The 24,948-nt window shown below is 40.2% G+C and overlaps 1 protein-coding gene across 1 annotated transcript; it reads left to right on the forward strand.

Moving 5' to 3' along the window:
- The first annotated feature begins 1,238 nt into the window (after positions 1-1,238).
- SLC35F6 (solute carrier family 35 member F6) lies at positions 1,239-23,622 on the forward strand. The gene is made up of 6 exons (XM_075863795.1): positions 1,239-1,383; positions 16,985-17,057; positions 18,379-18,550; positions 19,480-19,692; positions 20,351-20,461; positions 21,695-23,622. Exons 1-6 carry the CDS (start codon positions 1,307-1,309, stop codon positions 22,150-22,152), a joined length of 1,104 nt encoding a protein of 367 aa, XP_075719910.1. The 5' UTR covers positions 1,239-1,306; the 3' UTR covers positions 22,153-23,622.
- Positions 23,623-24,948: the final 1,326 nt, after the last annotated feature.

Genomic DNA, 24,948 nt, shown 5'->3' on the forward strand with positions numbered 1-24,948 from the left:
GTGTGTTTGTCTATGTCTATACTGTATGTGTATATGTGATCTATGTCTATACTGTATGTGTATATGTGAGTGTCTATATCTATACTGTATGTGTATATGTGTGTTTGTCTATGTCTATACTGTATGTGTATATGTGATCTATGTCTATACTGCATGTGTATATGTGATCTATGTCTATACTGTATGTGTATATGTATGTGTATGTGTCTATGTCTATACTGTATGTGTATATGGGTGTGTCTATGTCTATACTGTATGTGTATATGTAAGTGTCTATGTATATACTGTATGTGTATATGTGGTCTATGTCTATACTGTATGTCTATATGTGGTCTATGTCTATACTGTATGTGTATATGTGTTCTATGTCTATACTGTATGTGTATATGTGATCTATGTCTATACTTTATGTGTATATGTGTGTGTCTATGTCTATACTTTATGTGTATGTGTGTGTGTCTATGTCTATACTTTATGTGTATATGTGTGTGTCTATGTCTAGACTGTATGTGTATATGTGAGTGTCTATATCTATACTGTATGTGTATATGTGTGTTTGTCTATGTCTATACTGTATGTGTATATGTGATCTATGTCTATACTGTATGTGTATATGTGAGTGTCTATATCTATACTGTATGTGTATATGTGTGTTTGTCTATGTCTATACTGTATGTGTATATGTGATCTATGTCTATACTGTATGTGTATATGTGATCTATGTCTATACTTTATGTGTATATGTGTGTGTCTATGTCTATACTGTATGTGTATATGTGAGTGTCTATATCTATACTGTATGTGTATATGTGTGTGTCTATGTCTATACTGTATGTGTATATGTGATCTATGTCTATACTGTATGTGTATACATGTGTGTCTATGTCTATACTGGATGTGTATATGTGTGTATGTGCACCTGTGTATGTCTTTGTATCTGTATGTGCGGATCTGGATGTGGATATGTATGTGCCTGTGTATGTCGCTGCACCTGTATGATCCCGTGTGGATGTGGATGTGTATGTTTGTGTATGCGCCTGTGTATGTCGCTGCACCTGTATGATCCCGTGTGGATGTGCCTGTGTATGTCGCTGCGCCTGTATGAGCCCCTGTGTGTGTGACACATCCAGACGTACATGCCATAAGCTCCTTCCCACGATGACACGCTCTGCATTCACTCCTCTATTCCTGCAGCTGACTCGCCGGTCACATGATTTCTTATTCTCTCCATACAGGAAACGAGCGCTGAGACTGTATTTATTCTCAGCACAACCAGCGAGAGAGGACCCCGGGCACCCGCGGAGACATGGCCTGGACGTCGTACCAGCTCATCCTGGCGGGGATGATGCTTGTAACAGGTTCTATTAATACGCTGTCAGCCAAGTACGTATTGTTTACATCAGAGACACTGCATTATAGTACTGTACATAGTGTGTATATATATATATATATCTATGGACTAATAAGGAAGGATGAACAGTTGTTTAATTTTTCTTATTATTCTATGTGTAATTCCAATATCTTTTGTTTTATGCCTACATATCAAGATTATTTTATCTCACATGATGTGACTTATGTAATATTTTTCTGCTTATATATGTACAGATGTAGCAGAGTTGAGTTTGTCATTTGGCACAACTCATGGTGATATTACAATATATTATATAAGAAAAATCTTATATAATATATTGTAATATCACCATGAGTAAAAACACAGGTAAACCTACTTCATTTGCATGATGCACTAACACGTTGGCCTCTGCTACATCAGTGTAGTCATATAAGGACTGTTAATGAATCTTCGAGATTCTCATTTCCGATAGCTCTATAGGCCAAAGCATGGATTCGATTCTGGTTATTTGGAAAATTATAATTTTTTAGAGGAATATTGGAGGACCCACAGACCTATAAGCCAAAATCATGTGACCCGGGGCAGTAAAGCAATACTGAGCAGGGTAGAAGTAATGGAGTATTAGTAGCGCGGTGGGATAAGGGTCTGGGATCGCTGTCGGAATCATCCTTTTATAGTTGGCTACACTGACTGTAGACATTTGCTTTTTATCTGTTTGGTCCTTGGTTGGTCCTTAGATAAGCGGTGCCATAGTTCTTTGTCAACCGCTTATCTTTTTCTATAGAAATAACACAAGTAAAGTTCTGCAACTTTTTAATATACTTTGTGATCCAATTCCTCAACTTTTGTAGGATCTCTGCTGACTGTTAGAAAATTTAATTGATTACATTTAGAAGCGGTAAGCTGAACTCACACAACTGAGGATTTGTTCCAATGTATCAGTGTAGACAATCCTGAGTGAGCTAAACCCAGCAGCAGCACAAATTTCTCTCCTGCTCTGGATTCCTGGGTGATAGCGCTGGCCTACACTGATACATTGTAGCAAAACCCTCAGCAGTTTGAGGAAGACTAAGTCCATACCAGTCTTCAGCCTTTGAATGTAAACAGAACTGATACTTCTCATAGCTGAGGATTTGTTACAATTGTATCCAGTCTAGACAATCCTCTGTGCTAAACTGACTGAACTCCAAACTGATACATTTTACCTGCACTGATACATTGTAGCAGTTCTTTATGTTAATAAAGATAACAACATGAAATGATTCAAAGTCAATGCAAAAACTGTGAAGCAAAGAATTTGCAAACATATAAAAGGATAGGGGCTGTTCAGTTTAGAAAACCCATTTCCATACCCCTATTAGTGAATTCTGGGGTAATAGTGGGGGGTCCTCTGTTCAGGATCCTCATCTCTCAGTCAGAGTGGAGAGCGGTTACATAGAACGTCTCTCTCTCTGTAGGACCTGTCCTGTATTACACAGACACCACATTGATATGAATGGACACAGTGTAATACTTCATTTCTCCTGTAGTGGCACTGCAGAGAAATGGAACACTTACTGCCAGGTTTCCCCAGAGATCACAGGTGTGTGCGTGCGTGCGCGCTATATGCATATTTACAGATGTAGCAGAGCTGAATTTGTCATGTGTCACTAGACGAGTTAAGATCTTGCAGGGGGAAAGCCACTAATACATTGCGCAAAATGACATTCTCAGCTCTGCTACTTCTGCAAATATGTCTCTGTTGGTTTTACTATAGAAAGTCAGCAAAAACATCCAAATGTATTTATGGGGGAGTTTTTCAGTTCTATAGGAACTCCTCAAGGGGTCAACATGAAGCAGGGGGTAATATAAGTTTTCTATCTGAAACCCAATGAATCTGTATGGACAGAACTTGGATATCGGACTACACCGGAGCCTTCATGCCATGATTTATATGGCACTCCATGTCCAAAAGTGTATGCCCACCAATTTACCCGGCAGTGATCGAGGACAAGGATTCATATGAATGCTCAATCGTCCAATCCTTGGTCCGTATAAAAGGGCCATTTGAATCCCACCCCTGTGTATCAGGGATCCTGCCATACAATCTCCATTGACAATCATTAGTAGAGCCGGGGGCACTTACTTATGTATGAGCCCAGGAGTGTTGATAGCCCAGCGGGTCAATCGGTGCAGTGCAAACAAAAATCAAAAATAAATAAAAAGGTACAAATCAAAAATTTCCAAAACTCAAATGAAATCACGTGCGCTCAGTTTTGCCTTTGACCTATTTCATTCTTTGTGAATTTATCCCGAGTTTGCACTTTTTTAATCGCCACGCGTGTAAAATTTTGGTCACATGACAAAGCGGGTCGGGGGTCGCCGATTCACGTGATGAGTCAGACATCACCGCTGCTCAGTCACAGGAAATCTCTGCCTTAGTCAGCGGTCACTGCTCCACTTTGTACAGGATGTCTCGGCCTTGTGGTCGGCGCAGTCACATTTACTATCAGTTCCGTTCACTTTCGTGTCGCTGCCGTTGCATAATATCAGTAATTCATTGTTAAAAAAAAAAAATAATTTGCATAAGTAAATGCCCCCCCCCGAATTACCATTCTAATTCTACTATTTTTTGACCCACGTCCAGATGGACTGGATATTCTCACAGGGTTCGCATGTATGTGTCGTACCCATATATAGGGGGCTACATGGACTTAAAAAAGAGCTGGTGGGCACCACGTAATGAATTAAACTAACAGTTATGTAAGGGGGGCAAACTAATAATGCCCAAAAAGCATGAAGCGCTGAAAAACACAAAAGAAAAAAAGTAGATGTTGTAAAAGAAGGAGCTCAATCTCTAGAACATCAGCAAAAATCATTATTGATGACAAAGACCAAACAAAAAGTATATAAAAGATATAGAAGTTTGGGTCCGTCACGATAAGAAGAACCCTGCCCTAAGGCAATATAATAATATGTAACGTACATACCCCCTCAAATAAAACTGTACAACCAATATAGATATCACAATAAATCAAAAGTGAACATATAGGCATAAAGTGCACACAAATAATAAAGTACAAAAATCAGCTGTGACTTCACAAACAAGCAAAATATGATCAAAAACAGCATAAAGGCCACGCACTACACGCCATAAATAAGCAAATTCCTATAAAATACGAAAAAAATACCCCCAGTGTGCCAAAGGAAGAGATGAGGAGGGATAATACGTAATACGTCAGCAAAAAAACAACACGTATCACCGCTTCAAATGGCGGCTTCGTCAGGGGTGATTCATAAAAGGGTTGTCTCCTTACAACCCCTTCTATCTAAAAAAAAATGAATCAAGAAGTGCCCCATTGATGGCTTATGAATGCGGGTTGTCTTCATGAGGCTACCCCCTTAGGGTGTACTCCTGGAGACATGTCAGAAGGTCGCCTCGGCGGGGATCGGTGAGCTAGAGGCCTCCAGTGCTCTATCGATATCTCCGGACAGGGCAGACGTAGACTTCAATGAGACTTTAATGCACGTACATTATATGTCCAAATATATGTGCCCCTTTGCAATTAGTGGGGTCTATCATTTCAGCGACACACATGGCTGACATTTGCACAGAATCTGGAAACCATTATCAGCAGACTGGGTCATTCTGTGCACCTCAGGGACTTTTAATATGGCCCTGTCTTGAAAGACCACCTCTCCAATCAGCCAGGTCATCACCTTCACGTCCCCGTCCTGATAGAGCCACGATGGTCACCTGTAAGGGATGGTATTGGGAAATGGAAACATCTCTACAGTCATGTTCCAGAACCTGGTGAAAAACGTTCCCAGAAGAGCGGAGGTTCTAAAGATAAGGAGGGGCCTAAAGGGTCCCACTGTCCTATAGGAGGAGACTGCTAAAAATATACTGGGAATTGGGGCCCAATAGCTTTAAATTCCACCTCTACAGAAGGGTTTCCTGCAGTCCTATGTAACACCACAGATAACAGAGATAACTCTCTGAGTACAGATAATGTAGTAGATGTTACCCGCAGTCCTATGTAACACCACAGATAACACAGTGATAACTCTCTGAGTACAGATAATGTAGTAGATGTTTCCTGTAGTCCTATGTAACACCACAGATAACACAGTGATAACTCTCTGAGTACAGATAATGTAGTAGATGTTACCTGCAGTCCTATGTAACACCACAGATAACACAATGATAACTCTCTGAGTTCAGATAATGTAGTAGATGTTTCCTGCAGTCCTATGTAACACCACAGATAACACAGTGATAACTCTGAGTACACATAATTTAGTAGATTATGCCTGCAGTCCCATGTAACACCACAGATAACACAGAGATAACTCTCTGAGTACAGATAATGTAGTAGATGTTACCTGCAGTCCTATGTAACATCACAGATAACACACAGTGATAACTCTCTGAGTACAGATAATGTAGTAGATGTTACCTGCAGTCCCATGTAACACCATGGATAACACAGTGATAGCTCTGAGTACAGATAATGTAGTAGATTATACCTGCAGTCCTATGTAACACCTCAGATAACACACAGTGATAGCTCTCTGAGGAAAGATAATGTAGTAGATGTTACCTGCAGTCCTATGTAACACCACAGATAACACACAGTGATAACTCTCTGAGTACAGATAATGTAGTAGATGTTACCTGCAGTCCTATGTAACATCACAGATAACACAGTGATAACTTTCTAAGTACAGATAATGCAGTAGATGTTACCTGCAGTCCTATGTAACACCACAGATAACACACTGATAACTCTATGAGTACAGATAATGTAGTAGATTATACCTGCAGTCCCATGTAACACATTGACATATCATCATGAGTTGTGCACCACTCATATGTCCAGTATTGTTTCTCTTTGGTGTCATATTGAGTTCCCTGCAGTGTAACACTACACGGTTATTACAGAACATTATTATAAACACTTCTGCTGCCAGTAATGGAGACGACCTCGGACATTAATCATCCTGCAGCTGAGAGTTTATTCTGCGCTGAGGTATTTGGGTCTAAAACAAAACTCTGCCTCCCAACAACAATCGACAACATATCACCGTTCTGAGTCACATAAAGGATCCAATAACTTTTTCAATATTTTTCTTTGCAAATCTTGCACTGATCTGAGTTACATTATAAAGATAATAGAATGGAAAAAAGAACCGCCGGCGCTGCTATGAATGAAATACGAACCAGGAAGTATGAGAATAATGAATATTTAATGGCAAAGAAGGGGCTACGCGTTTCGACGCTGGACTAGCGTCTTCATCAGGCCAGTGCACATTGTGCGATGTACACACGTTTAAATACACAAGTGGAGTGAAAGATAATTGGCATTCAACACGGAAGGGAGGGAAAAAAGAACCGCCAATACGGGCGGGTCAGGGGTCAGACGATACAGCTTACATAAGCGTCTTTTACATAACAAAAATCAAACATTTTTTAAAATTATACATACATGTATATATATATATAGAGATTTAAAAAACATAGATTTAACAAAATAGATAAAACAGTAAATAAAATAAAATAAGAGAACAACCAATGTCGTATATAAGAAAATAAATCCTATCGTAAAAGAAGTACAATTGTCAGTATTAATGGTTGTTCTCTTATTTTATTTTATTTACTGTTTTATCTATTTTGTTAAATCTATGTTTTTTAAATCTCTATATATATATATACATGTATGTATAATTTTAAAAAATGTTTGATTTTTGTTATGTAAAAGACGCTTATGTAAGCTGTATCGTCTGACCCCTGACCCGCCCGTATTGGCGGTTCTTTTTTCCCTCCCTTCCGTGTTGAATGCCAATTATCTTTCACTCCACTTGTGTATTTAAACGTGTGTACATCGCACAATGTGCACTGGCCTGATGAAGACGCTAGTCCAGCGTCGAAACGCGTAGCCCCTTCTTTGCCATTAAATATTCATTATTCTCATACTTCCTGGTTCGTATTTCATTCATAGCAGCGCCGGCGGTTCTTTTTTCCATTCTATTATCTTTATACCATTGACAGCAAATTATTTTGCTTGTGCACGGACCTGGCTGCAGCTCTTGCTTGTGTGATACCTTGGTATCCATACTCTCAGGTGAGCAATTTTCGTAACACCATTATTGCTCATAACCTCCCTCGTTTATTGCACTATGTGGCGCCGTGTCTCCCTTTTTCTTTTCATTTAGTGAGTTACATTATGTCTTGTACTCCAGTGACATCCAGAGCTGCAATCAGAATGCTGTATGACGGACAACGGGCTGGAGGCCTGTTTCTAATGTCAACCAACCAGCGGAATTTTGAAAGCAGCTTTGGATGTGAATAGAGAGAGGGATATGAAATAAAATCGATACAAAAACAGTAAAGCAAATTATTTGCAATGTTGTTGGATTTTTGAACTGTTTGCGCAGTTCTACCAATTGATATATCTATATACATGCTCCACCTACAGAGGGCGCTATATCACCTAAAGAGGGCGCTGTATCAGAGGGCGCATGACTCTTACTACCACTAGATCTTCTCCAGACCATGTTGACAGTACTGGGTCAAAATATCTATTTTACAGATGTATCTTACAACATCCCTCGTGTCTGAGGGGTCCATAGGCTTCTCTGCCACATAAGACCCCAGTATTATAAATGGCACATGGTAGGTGGGGGGAACCGTAACAAATTTTCCATTGGGCCCAGAAGCTTCAAGTTACTCGTGTACAGAACGCACAGGACAGGTGATAATTGACTGATCACTGGGACCCCCATAGATTAAAAGGGGTCCCAAACCCCCTATTCCTCCTCACTCTTGACCGCAGTACGGAGGACATTGTATGGAGCAGCGGTCGAGCAAAGTCTATGGCAATGATGGAATCAACCAAATGCTGGGGATAATTTATGGCTCTGGGAAGACCCCCTGTAAGGATCCAGCCTGTTTTTCAAATTTTTTCCCTCAGCATTTCAAGAGCCATAGCTTTTTTATTGCACCGTTGATGTAGCACTTTGGGGGCTCGTTATTTGCAGGATGTATTTGATTTTTCATTGCCACCATTTTAAGGTACATATATATTATCGTGTATCCACAAAAACAGGAAAACATAAAAGGCATCGCTTTCAATACTGAACGTGAGATTCTTAGTTTATATTTTGATCCGACTGTATTATCCCACTGTGCAACTTCACGGCGACCTCTATAAAGTGGGTCCCTACCCTAAACCTTGGTACAGGAGCCACTGCCTCCGCAGAACACCACCAGCAGGGGGAGCAAACAAGATGCCCAACAGCACCCCTGCTGCCAGGCTGAGCCCACTGCCCCCCAGAGGCACAGCACCAAAAAAGAGACCAACACAAAAACCCACAAACAAGTGATAAAAAGAAAAACCGCACCTCTCCAAATAGCCTTAGTGAACATCTGATCCATGTCAGTAGAAACTATTATGCAGTCTGCTGCTAATTAATGCTCCCGGTGAGTAGAGCCGCTGTAATGATGAAGAGGTTAATGCTCCCGGTGAGTAGAGCCGCTGTAATGATGAAGAGGTTAATGCTCCCGGTGAGTAGAGCCGCTGTAATGATGAAGAGGTTAATGCTCCCGGTGAGTAGAGCCGCTGTAATGATGAAGAGGTTAATGCTCCCGGTGAGTAGAGCCGCTGTAATGATGAAGGGGTTAATGCTTCCGGTGAGTAGAGCCGCTGTAGTCATGAAGGGGTTAATGCTCCCGGTGAGTAGAGCCACTGTAATGATGAAGAGGTTAATGCTCCCGGTGAGTAGAGCCGCTGTAATGATGAAGAGGTTAATGCTCCCGGTGAGTAGAGTCGCTGTAGTTATGAAGGGGTTAAAGCTCTCGGTGAGTAGAGCTGCTGTAATTATGAAGGGGTTAATGTTCCCGGTGAGTAGAGCCGCTGTAGTCATGAAGGGGTTAATGCTCCGGGTGAGTGGAGCCGCTGTAGTTATGAAAGGGGTTAATTCTCCGGGTGAGTGGAGCGGCTGTAGTGATGAAGGGGTTAATGCTGCGGGTGAGTAGAGCCGCTGTAATGATGAAGGGGTTAATGCTGCGGGTGATTAGAACCGCTGTAGTCATGAAGGTGTTAATGCTCCGGGTGAGTGGAGCGGCTGTAGTGATGAAGGGGTTAATGCTCCGGGTGAGTGGAGTGGCTGTAGTGATGAAGGGGTTAATGCTCCGGGTGAGTGGAGCGGCTGTAGTGATGAAGGGGTTAATTCTCCGGGTGAGTGGAGCCTCTGTAGTCATGAAAGGGTTAACGTTCCCGGTGAGTAGAGCCGCTGTAGTCATGAAGGGGTTAATGCTCTCGGTGAGTAGAGCCTCTGTAATGATGAAGGTGTTAATGCTCCCGGTGAGTAGAGCCACTGTAGTTATGAAGGGATTAATGTTGCGGGTGAGTGGAGCGGCTGTAGTTATGAAGGGGTTAATGCTCCGGGTGAGTGGAGCCGCTGTAGTTATGAAAGGGGTTAATTCTCCGGGTGAGTGGAGCGGCTGTAGTGATGAAGGGGTTAATGCTGCGGGTGAGTAGAGCCGCTGTAATGATGAAGGGGTTAATGCTGCGGGTGATTAGAGCCGCTGTAGTCATGAAGGTGTTAATGCTCCGGGTGAGTGGAGCGGCTGTAGTGATGAAGGGGTTAATGCTCCGGGTGAGTGGAGTGGCTGTAGTGATGAAGGGGTTAATGCTCCGGGTGAGTGGAGCGGCTGTAGTGATGAAGGGGTTAATTCTCCGGGTGAGTGGAGCGGCTGTAGTGATGAAGGGGTTAATGCTCCGGTTGAGTGGAGCGGCTGTAGTGATGAAGGGGTTAATGCTCCGGGTGAGTGGAGCGGCTGTAGCGATGAAGGGGTTAATGCTCCGGGTGAGTGGAGCGGCTGTAGTGATGAAGGGGTTAATGCTCCGGGTGAGTGGAGCGGCTGTCAGTGTAGATTGAGGTCAGGACTTGTTTTCAGTTTGTCCTCTGTTTACCAGGATCTTGTGCAGGATCAGCAGATTCCTTCACCTGTGCAGTGACTCATAGACATTGTCCTGACAAGCGGCGTCACGTGACTGCTGCTCTCCTAACACCAAGCGACGTTCAACAAGAGTGTAAACCATGAACTGTAATAAACCAGTATAACGAGTACAAATATATACAGGTACCGTTTTAGGCGTGAAAAACTAGGCAATCGCATAAAGCCACCATTTTCTAAGTACTCCGGGATCAACAACCACCCAGCAATACTAGCGATGTGTCGTGATATTATGTCATCTCTGTGATGTGGTATTGTTTAGATAACACATATTATAAAGTGCTACATCCTGGTATTATATGCAAAATTATGTGGAAAAAATGACAAACAAGGGGACCCTACTTTACTGGTTGTTAAGTGGGCTTTTTTTTTTCTCGAAAACCGGCATTGAAGATATATTAAATGTGTCCTACATAGCAGGCCGTATTCTAGTAGTTATATACTTGTATATAGGAGCAGTATTATAGTAGTTATATTCTTGTATATAGGGGGCAGTATTATAGTAGTTATATTCTTGTATATAGGAGCAGTATTATAGTAGTTATATTATTATATATAGGGGCAGTATTATAGTAGTTATATTCTTGTATATAGGGGGCAGTATTATAGTAGTTATATTCTTGTATATAGGAGCAGTGTTATAGTAGTTATATTCTTGTATATAGGAGCAGTACTATAGTAGTTATATTCTTGTATATAGGGGCAGTATTATAGTAGTTATATTCCTGTATATAGGAGCAGTATTATAGTAGTTATAGTCTTGTATATAGGGGCAGTATTATAGTAGTTATGTTCTTGTATATAGGTGCAGTATGATAGTAGTTATATTCTTGTATATAGGGAACAGTATTCTAGTAGTTATATTCTTGTATATAGGAGCACTATTATAGTAGTTATATTCTTGTATATAGGAGCAGTATTATAGCAGTTATGTTCTTGTATATAGGGAGCAGTATTATAGTAGTTATATTCTTGTATATAGGAGCAGTGTTATAGTAGTTCTATTCTTGTATATAGGAGCAGTACTATAGTAGTTATATTCTTGTATATAGAGGCAGTATTATAGTAGTTATATTCTTGTATATCGGGGGCAGTATTATAGTAGTTATATTCTTGTATATAGGAGTAGTATGATAGTAGTTATATTCTAGTATATAGGGGCAGTATTCTAGTAGTTATATTCTTGTATATAGGAGCAGTATTATAGTAGTTATATTCTTGTATATAGGAGCAGTATTATAGCAGTTATATTCTTGTATATAGGGAGCAGTATTATAGTAGTTATATTCTTGTATATAGGAGCAGTATTATAGTAGTTAAATTCTTGTATATAGGGGCAGTATTATAGTAGTTATATTCTTGTATATAGGGGCAGTATTATAGTAGTTATATTCTCGTATATAGGGGGCAGTATTATAGTAGATATATTCTTGTATATAGGAGCAGTATTATAGTAGTTATATTCTTGTATATAGGATCAGTATTATAGTAGTTATTTTCTTGTATATAGGAACAGTATTATAGTAGTTATATTCTTGTATATAGGGGGCAGTATTATAGTAGTTATATTCTTGTATATAGGGGGCAGTATTATAGTAGTTATATTCTTGTATATAGGGGCAGTATTATAGTAGTTATATTGTTGTATATAGGAGCAGTATTATAGTATTTATATTCTTGTATATAGGGGCAGTATTATAGTAGTTATATTCTTGTATATAGGGGCAGTATTATAGTAGTTATATTCTTGTATATAGGAGCAGTATTATAGTAGTTATATTCTTGTATATGGAGGCAGTATTATAGTAGTTATATTCCTGTATATAAGAGCAGTATTATAGTAGTTATATTCTTGTATATAGGAGCAGTATTATAGTAGTTATATTCTTGTATATAGGGGGCAGTATTATAGTAGTTATATTCTTGTATATAGGAGCAGTATTATAGTAGTTATATTCTTGTATATAGGGAGGAGCAGTATTATAGTAGTTATATTCTTGTATATAGGAGCAGTATTATAGTAGTTATTTTCTTGTATATAGGGGCAGTATTATAGTAGCTATATTCTTGTATATAGGGAACAGTATTATAGTAGTTATATTCTTGTATATAGGGGGCAGTATTATAGTAGTTATATTCTTGTATATAGGGGCAGTATTCTAGTAGTTATATTCTTGTATATAGGAGCAGTATTATAGTAGTTATATTCTTGTATATAGGAGTAGTATTATACTCGTTATATTCTTGTATATAGGGGCAGTATTATAGTAGTTATATTTTTGTGTATAGGAGGTAGTATTATAGTAGATATATTCTTGTATATAGGGGGCAGTATTATAGTAGTTATATTCTTGTATATAGGGGCAGTATTATAGTAGTTATATTCTTGTATATAGGGGCAGTATTATAGTAGTTATATTCTTGTATATAGGAGCAGTATTATAGAAGTTATATTCTTGTATATAGGAGCAGTATTATAGTAGTTATATTCTTGTATATAGGGGGCAGTATTATAGTAGTTATATTCTTGTATATAGGGGGCAGTATTATAGTAGACATATTCTTGTATATAGGGAGCAGTATTATAGTAGTTATATTCTTGTATATAGGGGGCAGTATTATAGTAGTTATATTCTTGTATATAGGGGCAGTATTATAGTAGTTATATTCTTGTATATAGGCCAGTATTATAGTAGTTATATTCTTGTATATAGGGAGCAGTATTATAGTAGTTACATTCTTGTATATAGGAGTAGTATTATAGTAGTTATATTCTTGTATATAGGAGTAGTATTATTGTAGTTATATTCTTGTATATAGGGGGCAGTATTATAGTAGTTATATTCTTGTATATAGGGGCAGTATTATAGTAGTTATATTCTTGTATATAGGAGTAGTATTATTGTAGTTATATTCTTGTATATAGGAGCAGTATTATAGTAGTTATATTCTTGTATATAGGATTAGTATTATAGTAGTTATATTCTTGTATATAGGGGCAGTATTATAGTAGTTATATTCTTGTATATAGGAGCAGTATTATAGTAGTTATATTCTTGTATATAGGGGCAGTATTATAGTAGTTATATTCTTGTACATAGGATTAGTATTAGGGCATGACCACACATGGCGGAATTCCTCCGCAACTGTCCGCATCAATGCCGCACAGAATCTGCGTTGCAGATTCTGCAGCGGATCTGCACAAAATGTGCAGAAAATTGATGCGGACTGGCCGCTGCGGACTGCAGGAAAAGTGCTTCTCTTCTCCCTATTCAGTGCAGGATAGAGAGAAGGGACAGCACTTTCCCTAGTGAAAGTCAAAGAAATTCATACTTACCGCCCGTTGTCTTGGTGACGCGTCCCTCTTTCGGCATCCGGCCCGACCTCCCTGGATGACGCTCCAGTCCATGTGACCGCTGCAGCCTGTGCTTGGCCTGTGATTGGCTGCAGCCGTCACTTACACTGAAACGTCATCCTGGGAGGCCGGACTGTAGACAGACGCAGGGAGTTCTCGGTAAGTATGAACTTATATTTTTTTTTACAGATACATGGATATTGAGATCGGTAGTCACTGTCCCGGGTGCAGAAACAGTTACTGCCGATCGCGTAACTCTTTCAGCACCCTGGACAGTGACTATTTACAGACGTCTCCTAGCAACGCTCCCGTCATTACGGGAGCCCCATTGACTTCCTCAGTCTGGCTGTAGACCTAGAAATACATAGGTCCAGCCAGAATGAAGAAATGTCATGGTAGTAAAAACAATACGCTCCGCAGCACACATAAGATCTGCGGACTTCATTGCGGAATTTTGACTCTCCATTGAAGTCAATGGAGAAATTCCGCCATGAGTCCGCAACCAGTCCGCCACTGCTCCGCAACAGACAGAGCATGCTGCGGACACCAAATTCCGCTCCGCAGCCTATGCTCCGCAGCGGAATTGTACGCATCGTGTAAACGAACACTGCTAAATTAAAGTGAAAGTCAATGGAGAAACGGCTCCGCTGCGGATTAACGCTGCGGAGTGTCCGCAGCGGAATTTAAGTGAAATTCCGCTATGTGTGAACCCGCCCTTATAGTAGTTATATTCTTGTATATAGGGGCAGTATTATAGTAGTTATATTCTTGTATATAGGAGCAGTATTATAGTAGTTATATTCTTGTATATAGGGGGCAGTATTATAGTAGTTATATTCTTGTATATAGGGGGCAGTATTATAGTAGTTACATTCTTGTATATAGGAGTAGTATTATAGTAGTTATATTCTTGTATATAGGAGTAGTATTATAGTAGTTATATTCTTGTATATAGGAGCAGTATTATAGTAGTTATATTCTTGTATATAGGGGCAGTATTATAGTAGTTATATTCTTGTACATAGGATTAGTATTATAGTAGTTATATTCTTGTATATAGGGGCAGTATTATAGTAGTTATATTCTTGTATATAGGGGCAGTATTATAGTAGTTATATTCTTGTATATAGGGGGCAGTATTATAGTAGTTATATTCTTGTATATAGGGGGGCAGTATTATAGTAGTTATATGCTTGTATATAGGGGCAGTATTATAGTAGTTATATTCTTGTATATAGGGCAGTATTATAGTAGTTATATTCTTGTATATAGGAGCAGTATTATAGTAGTTATATTCTTGTATATAGGAGTAGTATTATTGTAGTTATATTCTTGTATATAGGGGGCAGTATTATAGTAGTTATATTCTTGTATATAGGAGCAGTATTATAGTAGGTATATTCTTGTATATAGCAGCAGTATTATAGTAGTTATATTCTTGTATATAGGGGCAGTATTATAGTAGTTATATTCTTGTGTATAGGGGGCAGTATTATAGTAGTTATATTCTTGTATATAGGAGGCAGTATTGTAGTAGTTATATTCTTGTATATAGGAGCAGTATTATAGTAGTTATATTCTTGTATATAGGAGTAGTATTATTATAGTTATATTCTTGTATATAGGGGGCAGTATTATAGTAGTTATATTCTTGTATATAGGGGGCAGTATTATAGTAGTTATATTCTTGTATATAGGGGGCAGTATTATTGTAGTTATATTCTTGTATATAGGGGGCAGTATTATAGTAGTTATATTCTTGTATATAGGAGCAGTATTATAGTAGTTATATTCTTGTATATAGGAGCAGTATTATAGTAATTATATTCTTGTATATAGGAGCAGTATTATAGTAGTTATATTCTTGTATATATGGGGCAGTATTATAGTAGTTATATTCTTGTATATAGGAGCAGTATTATAGTAATTATATTCTTGTATATAGGAACAGTATTATAGTAGTTATATTCTTGTATATAGGAGCAGTATTATAGTATATATATTCTTGTATATAGGGGACAGTATTATAGTAGTTATATTCTTGTATATAGGAGGCAGTATTATAGTAGTTATATTCTTGTATATAGAGGGCAGTATTATAGTAGTTATATTCTTGTATATAGGAGCAGTATTATAGTAGTTATATTCTTGTATATAGGAGTAGTATTATTGTAGTTATATTCTTGTATATAGGGGGCAGTATTATAGTAGTTGTATTCTTGTATATAGGAGCAGTATTATAGTAGTTATATTCTTGTATATAGGAGCAGTATTATAGTAGTTATATTCTTGTATATAGGAGCCGTATTATAGTAGTTATATTCTTCTATATAGGAGCAGTATTATAGTAGTTAGATTCCTGTATATTGGGGCAGTATTATAGTAGTTATATTCTTGCATAAAGGGGCAGTATTATAGTAGTTATATTCTTGTATATAGGGGGCAGTATTATAGTAGTTATATGTTTATAGTTTGTTATTTACAACTCTGTAATGTTGCCATCTAGTGGCAGAACTTTGTGACTTCTCTTGTGCTTTTTATTACTTGCTTTTTACTACTAAATTGTTACATAAAGATAATCTATAGGCACAAAATTATCGGGATGCCTCTACGTTACACTGACAGAAGTTTTTATTACATCCCATTCTAAATCCATAGGTGTTTATATGTAATTAGTCACTCCTTTGCAGCTAAAACAGCGTCCACTCTTGTGGGGGGATCTGTGGGATTTTTTGCCTATTCATCCAGAAAAGCATTTGTGAGGTCGCACACTGATGTTGGGGGAGGGGGCCTGGCTCACACTCCCCATTCTAATACATCCCAAAGGGATGTGTGCAGCCAGTCAAGTTCTTCCACACCGTACTCACCCAACCATGTCTTTATGAACCTTGTGCACTTGGGCACAGTCACAAAACCGCGCTGGATTTCAGTGATCTTTATACAATGACCCATTCTATCACAAGTGTCTGTAAGGCTGAGTTCAGGATGCGGATTTGTCACAGATTTTGTTATGGTTTTGACGCAGATCTCACCCTTTTGCATTGCAAAGTGTAAAATCTGCGCTGAAAATCTGTGTGAAATCCGTGACGTGTGAACTCAGCCTAAAGGTGACTACATGGCGAGATGCTGGATGTTATACACCTATGGCAATGGGACTGAATGAAACATCTTAATTCAATGATTCAGGGGCGTCCAAATACTTTTGTCTATATAGTTTATTATCACTTTCTGGAGAGATTGCTCCTGTCTCAGATAACTTTTTTCTACTTGGTTATAGGTGGGCAGACAATTTTGAGGCTAAAGGATGTAAAGGATCGCAAACTCATCAGTTCCAGCATCCATTCTTACAGGTGAGTGATATTATTGTGTTGTAACATTTAGTCCTATAGATTAGACCCCTTTAATTAATACTACCCCAAATTAGACCTTATAAATTAATTAGAACCTGGGGGGGGGGGGGGCAGGGAGAGCAGAAAGTCTATGAGGCACAGCCTCAGCCAATAACTGCAGAGCAGGAAGCCTATGAGGTATAGCTTCAGCCAATAACTACAAAGCAGGAAGTCTATAAGGTGCAGCTTCAGCCAATAGCTGCAGATCAGTAAATGGTCTGAGAGGGGGGGGGGCATCATTTTGACAACATCTATAGTTTACAGAACACCTTGGAAACTTGCATTTTAGGGACCAAAGTGAAAGAGTTTATGGCCCTGGTATGTTACACATAATTGGCAATTCTTCCCGAAAAATGGGAGATCTCTAAGACTTGAAGAAGAGGCAGCAAATCTCCTATGCACCTGTCCCTGTCCTGCAGACCTCTTCACTCCCAGAGAAGAGGTCTGCAGTAATGAGAAGAGGTGAGTATCTACATCTCTGCTCTGGGGTCAGCATTAAAAGGGGGCATTAATGGGGTGGAATTTGTGTTCTGTATTAAGGGGGGGTCCGGTCTGATGTTTATATTAAGGGGGGTCTGGTCTGATGTTTATATTAGGGGGTGTCTAGTATGGGGTCTGTGCTAAGGGAGTTTAGTCAGAGCTGTACATTAAAGGGGTCTGGGGTCTATTAAGGAGGGTCTGGATTGGGGTCTTTATTTTTTAGGGGGTCTAGTCTGGGGTCTGTATTTCTTAGGAAGTTTAGTCTGGTGTTTGTATTTATTTATGTGATCTGCTGTGGGGTCTGTATTTATTTAGGAGTCTGGTATAGGGTCTGTCTTAGTTTAGGGACTCTGAGGGGGGTCTGTATTATTTAGGGAGTCTAGGAAGGATTGTATTTGCTCAGGGGGTCTGGTCTGGGATCTGCATTGGTTTAGGGGTTCTGTATTTATTTAGGTGGTCTGGGGTCTGTATTCATTTTGGGGTGTGATGGTGAGGGGGTCATAGGCAATATTTGTGGTTCAAATGGGGTAGGTTGGGGGAACCTAAAATATCACCAATCTCCACAGCACTGGATTGTGTTGGGGAACTGAGGAACATACAGTAGCAATTGACCTTATCCTTCAGTTACTGGTTTGGTAAAAAGCTCAGATAACAAGAAAGACCCCCCACCATAACTGACAAAAGGGTGACACGTGGCATAGAAAAGCAATGGGCAACTGTTGAGGTGGCATTGTCTATATAGGGATGTGGTAAGGATGTCTAACTCTTATGCAAGGCTGAGGTGGCTGTGTCTGTCTTCTAGGCAGTGGGCATGTTCCTGGGTGAACTCTCCTGTCTGGCCGTATTCTACATCCTTGTGTTCAAGGACAGGCGATCACCGGAGCCGATCCTGGCACCTTCTCAGCCCTTCAACTCCCTTCTTTTTTTGCCGCCAGCTATCTGTGACATGACCGGGACCAGTATCATGTATGTGGGTGAGTACACAACCGAGCTGCACTTATCATCGATCCTGAAGTAATTATTGAAAGGGCTTTCTGGAATGAAAAGTTATACAACTTTCTAATTTCTTTTCATTTCTCACCATTTTCAAGATCTCTGCTTGCTGTCAATGAGTAAGACCATTCTTCTTTACATTCAGAGGCTGCAAACCTGTACATACCTAGTAAAAATCAAAATGGACCCTTCCCCTTCACCCCAAATCCCTATCTTTTGTATGAAAGACTTAGTACAGTCTCCACCATTATGACCCCCCACCAAAATTCCTCGTATTAAAAAGAGCTCCATGATCCTCACAGGGTATTACCTATTTTTAGGTAACATTGCAATGCTGGCTCAAGAGGGGAACTTGTTTAAATACCAACCACGAGGACCAGGGCCTTCCTTCTTCGCGCCATGAACCCCAAAGTAACGGTATAGGTTGCCTCTTAAAAAATGTTGGCCCTTGTACCCCAGCTGAGGCCATTGCTAAAGGACTACATGGGCATTGATATTTTGGACTTTAGTGCTGTAGTGACTTCATAGACCATAGAAAGTAATAACAAAGTAGTAGCTATGGTGTCAAAAACATTGGACAGAAATTTTTGGAAATCAATTTTTTCATCATACGGCCCTCCAAACCAATAACTTTGAGGGAGAGGGTCATAGATACAGAAATGACTCGCCCTATGAGATATCCTTCGGTCACTGGACCCACTAGTTGGTGAACCCCATTCATCTAGGACAAAAGCCCAGACCGGGTACAAAGTTTTAAGATTTTTCAACACGAGGCATTATCCGTTCTTCATGTACTTGGACGTACTGAATGCCTTCACCCTACACAAGACAAGTTGGTTGTCCCAGGTCCCGACCTTGCTGGTCATACCGAATTTTTTCATTTATGTTTTTGTTCTTTTTCATATTCCAGCTTTGAATATGACCAGCGCCTCCAGTTTCCAGATGTTACGAGGAGCCGTCATCATATTCACCGGCCTTCTTTCTGTTGCCTTCTTGGGGAGGAAGCTGGAGTGCAGTCAATGGGTCGGAATCTTTGTCACCATCGTTGGACTGATCATCGTTGGATTGGCCGACTTAATAAGTGGTTCGGGCAGTGGGAGGAATCTCAGTGACGTTATAACCGGTAGGATATTCTGCTTGTGCTAGAACTTTATTGGCTACAAATAACTAACTATTAGAAATATCTGCCGAAGATCCTTATCATCCTGAAGAAGCCAACATTACACTCTAACCAGGACATAGGATGTGACATTCCCACCTTGTGAGCCGTAAGAAATGCCTTGGTTTCTATTCAACTGTATTGGAGGGCTACTGGGGAGCATGAGTGTTGCACTAGTTACCCCAAAGTTTCAGCCAAATGAAGGGCATGATCAAGGTTCATGGAGGTCCCTGGGCAGAACTTTGTTTAGGGGCCCCTTTAGAGAAATAATGAATAGCTTAGAAAATTTGGTCTTACAAAATTGCCATACAAGACTCTAGTAAAGGCAATAGGGACAAATAATACTGCCGTACAGTGCACAAACAATATAGTAGCATGTTGCAAAGATCACAAGGACCCTTAATAATGGTCATCCAGGGTCAATTGTCGCCCCCCCCCCCCACAATAAAGGTCAAATGCAATGTCTATAAATTGTGCCACTATATGGACACAACTGTGATGTGACTCAGAATATAGCACAATCACACACAAATTATGTCATTGTTGAGCCCAAGCGACATGGTACAGGACATTCAAGATGTGAAAGCGTATAATTAATTTATTCATCTCCTCCACTGTTCAGGAGATCTGCTCATCATCATGGCCCAAATTATTGTAGCCATCCAAATGGTCTTGGAGGAGAAATTTGTCTACAAGCATAATGTACACCCGCTCCGAGCAGTGGGTACAGAAGGTAAGTGTGAAATACCAAGTCTTCAATACTTCCAGTGTGATCGTAGAATTAAAAGATAATTTACACTTTATATAGTGATGGCATATTGTCAAGATATGCCATCACTTTATGATCGGTTGTGGTGCAACCTTTGGGATCCCCACCGATCCTGAGAATGAAAGGGCCACAACGCTGATTTAGCACTGCATCTCCTTTACTAGTTTTCCCTGCACAGCCATGACCCGGCCACCCCGCTGTGCTGGAAACTGCAGCACGACCCTATTCTAGCATATGCTATCATTTTGTAATATGCGGGAGTCCAACCTCTGGGACCCCACCATTTCTGAGAATGAAGAGTGAATTGGCGCTGCACCACGTTCACTGGTTTACCCTTCACAGCCGTACCCCAGCCATCAGCTGTGCAGGGTAGTGCAGCATTACCCCATTCAAGTGAATGGGGTCCACTGCAACTTCTTACACAGCTGGGTGGCCCGGAGCGCCGCTGTGCAGGGAAAACTTAGCAGGGGATGCAGCACTAAATCATCACTGCCACTCCTTCATTCTCAGGATTGGTGCGGGTCTCAGAGGTTTGACCCCCCCCCATCGATCATAAAATGATGACATTTCCTAGCGATGTGCCACTACTCGATAAGATGGGAATAACCATTGCACCCAACGAAGCACCCAACGAAGCACCCAACCCCAACGACCTCAATGATCAGCGCTGAGCGCATTCCCCGTTGTATATACAGAAAGAAACCAAAAATGTGATGGGGCAGCAATAGTCTATAATGAATCCAAGCATATTAATCTGGAGTGACATCATGTCCATCATACTCCAGATGATGAACATCCAGAGCTGCATTTTGCTGGTTTCCTGTTAGCTCTCATGGTGGGCGACCTGCAACACCTTGGTAGTTGAACGTCTGTAAAGATATATCCTGCAGTTGTGGAAGATGCAGTGTTTATACAGGGGACTGCACATCAGTCCGATATAGAAAAATAGTCCACACAATGCAATAGATCAGGCTCCTCCAGGATCTTCTCCAGTGTAACTACTGAGCCTATCAGTGCACCCTAAAAAAGAATTACGGTTTAATTAAAGTAAAGTTCCACCTTTCACTTGATTTTAATGACTCGGTCCTGCGGCCACCACATAATCTCGAGAAAAGTGGACATTCCCTTGAAAACCGTATCGGGTGGAATGGTGGATAACACAGCATAATCTAACAACGACTTGTTTGTTTTCCACAGGTCTGTTTGGATTTTGCATCCTCACCCTACTGATGATCCCATTCTACTACATTCCAGCTGGCGATTTCAGCAGCAGCGATCGCGGCGTCCTGGAAGATTCCTTAGACGCTTTTTGCCAAATGGGAAATCAACCTCTTATCATTTTGGCTCTACTGGGCAACATCAGCAGCATCGCCTTCTTCAACTTTGCTGGTATCAGCGTCACAAAAGAAATAAGTGCTACCACTCGTATGGTGCTAGACAGCCTCCGGACTGTGGTGATCTGGGTCGTCAGCCTCGCAGTAGGGTGGGAAAGGTTTCATGCCCTACAGATACTGGGCTTTATCATTCTCTTGCTCGGTACTGGACTTTACAATGGATTGCACAAACCTTTAATATGTAGACGTTGCAGAGAAGGGAGCGAGGAGACACAAGGTCTTCTACGAGGTGAACAGACACCCATCAATGCAGACTCCTAATTTTTTTTAAATATTACAATTTGAAGATTTTTTGAACAGAATTTATTTTGATGAACGTTTCTATTGGGAAGGACTATACGTAGGATATACGTAGCACCATCTCTTGACACCAATGCTGAAAGTCATTATGAAGATGAGACTTCGAAAATTTACGTTGGTGGATTATACCTCCAAGAAATAGTTTTGAAAAATAATTGTGAAATCAAAGTTGTTGAAAATATTTGCTTTGCCGGCCATTCTATGGTCTATACTGCTGACCAGGTCAAGACCTAGAGAGGGTCGATAAACCAAGAATTTCCCATGATCGAAAGAAATCAATTTCGTACAAGGAGATTTTCTGACGTCGGAAAATCTCCATACACTGGACATGAATTTTTAGGATTATGAATCTAAGGATTGAAGGATAGTTCACCAACTATCTGGTAAGGTGGCTCACGAAATATAAAGTTCTATGCTGACTTTCCAACTTGATAGTCACTGGAGAACTGGGGTATGTAGAGGGTGTACAATGAACACTTCATACGACCTGAAGAACCTCACGTGATCCACGTGTCCATGGTTTAAGGGTCCTATGGATGGACAGATGGCTCACCAACCATATAGTATCTACCCTGCGATGGCAGAACCTACATGAAAGCAGAACTTTTTTCAAAACGCCTTCATGGTCTTTGTAGAACTTTAGGAAAACTGAAGATTTACGTGACTTATTACACAAATGAAGAGTCGAGAAATTAGTCCTAATATAGTATTTTTGTTAACAAGAATGATGAGCTTTTCTTCTAGGCTTTTACGTGCTTCACATGTCCTTCCAATGTCCCCTAAAAATGACCTTTGGAGAGGACCTGTCAAATATGGGGTAAAAAGAGGCTATTGAGTTCTTTATGCGCTTTCCACCAACTTCTGTTCTGTTTGCATTATTTTTAAGACGATCTTCACTCTTCACTATCTTCACTTTAAAAAAAATAAATCCCTAAATGTTATTCTATAAAATCTAAAGTCATACATCACCTCAGTGGTGGGTCTTAAACCGGATGAGACTCCCCCGTCCCCATACAATCATTCATGGGGAAAACGGAGAGAAAACTAATATGGACACCGAAATGGTATTCTTGAAGATTTTCACTTTTTAGGTCCTGGGTTTAGTGGAGGCCCGCACTGCACCGTCCGCACTTTTTCCCGTTCATTTGCTCTTTGTCTGCTCATTTTTCGAGCATAAACTTTTGACCTGTCTGTGTGCTTGGCGTTTACATATTTAATTATAACAAGCGTTATAACTGTTAATCTCCCGCTGCCTCAGCCGCTCATCTACAAGTATAAGGCTGGATTCACACGAGCATGTTCGGTCATTAAAGGACGGAACGTATTTCGGCCGCAAGTCCCGGACCGAATACACTGCAGGGAGCCGGGCTCCTAGCATCATAGTTATGTACGACGCTAGGAGTCCCTGCCTCTCCGTGGAACTACTGTCCCGTACTGAAAACATGATTACAGTACGGGACAGTTGTCCCGCAGCGAGCCAGGGACTCCTAGCGTCCCTTACGGTCCTTTACGGACCGAACATGCTCGTGTGAATCCAGCCTAAGTCTTCCAAAAATTGATGTACGTAATCTTAGTATAAACTATTAAGGCGGCTGATTTGGGGGATTTTGGACATATGCCAAATAAATTTCATTTCAAATTTACAAAGACATTTTTATTTTATGAATTAACGTTTGATATTAAAGGAATTGTCCAGTTTGAACTGAAGGTCCTCTGGTCATAAGCCGATCGCCAGTGGTGCTCCCGGGAAACACATCAAAATCAATGGGCATTTGTGCCTGCCGTGGTTCTTTTCTCTAGCTAATAGAGGTGGGTTGCTCTTGTGGGTGCCTCAAAAAGTGGGAATTTTAAAGGGGGATGTCGAAAGCGGAGAACCCTTGTTTGAGGACCATAGAGAAGCTCTAGCCAGCTTGGTCCATCTGGGCCACTCACTCAACATGAACAGTTCCTTAAAGGAGAAATCCATCCAGAATTGTGTTCTGCACTCTCATAGATCTCACAGATCAGAAGATCACTTTGAGTCCAGACCATCAATGATTTCTAGAATGACTGTGCTTGGACTCCTTCGGCACATCTCGATGGATTCAGATACTGGAAGAAGTCTCTAATAAAAGCACCATCCATCTTGATGGCCATTTTTTTTAGAATGCTCTGTTAGATTTGCTGAAGGTCCAAGCTCACAGGGGCCATCGATGAGTATCGAGTTCTTATCAATTCACTTCTTGGAGAATCTTTTATTTTAAGGGTCAGTTCACACTGAGTCTTTTTACGCTGATTTTGAGGGGGAATCCAAGTCGGAATCTGAGCCAAAAAACGTCCGAAATTACTCCTCATTGATTTCAATGGGAGGCAAAGACATTATTTTTCCCAGACGGCTATTGGCCGCTTGCGGAAAAAAAAGCGATATGTCCTTTCCGCCTCTTACCTCCCATAGAAATCAATGGGAGGCAGAAAAAACCTCCTTTATGAGTGTTTTCTATGTTGCGTTTTTTTTTGCCCAAGATCCTTGCATTAGCTTCAATAGCCGCGAACTAAAAACGCATGGAAAGAACACGGAAAAGTGCAGGCAGTTCAAAATCCTTTACTAATTTTGAGGCATATTTTTTCTGCTTTCAAAAAAAACTCTGTGTGAACAGGGCCTTAGTGATCTTGGTAACTTTTACCTCCAGTTTGTAGAATGTGAATTTGCGTGACCTGTAATAGAAGACAATTCTGGTTCCGTTATTGGAATGGATCTCTACACATCAGTGATCTCCA

This window comes from Rhinoderma darwinii, chromosome 4 (genome assembly GCF_050947455.1).
Source record: "Rhinoderma darwinii isolate aRhiDar2 chromosome 4, aRhiDar2.hap1, whole genome shotgun sequence".
NCBI classification, from domain to species: domain Eukaryota; kingdom Metazoa; phylum Chordata; class Amphibia; order Anura; family Rhinodermatidae; genus Rhinoderma; species Rhinoderma darwinii.

Coding starts and splice junctions, on each gene's coding strand:
- SLC35F6 (XM_075863795.1), top strand. CDS start 1,307: ATGGCCTGGACGTCGTACCAGCTCATCCTGGCGGGGATGATGCTTGTA. Junction 19,693..20,350: donor TCTCAGTGACGTTATAACCG/GTAGGATATTCT, acceptor TCCACTGTTCAG/GAGATCTGCTCATCATCATG. Junction 20,462..21,694: donor CCGAGCAGTGGGTACAGAAG/GTAAGTGTGAAA, acceptor TGTTTTCCACAG/GTCTGTTTGGATTTTGCATC.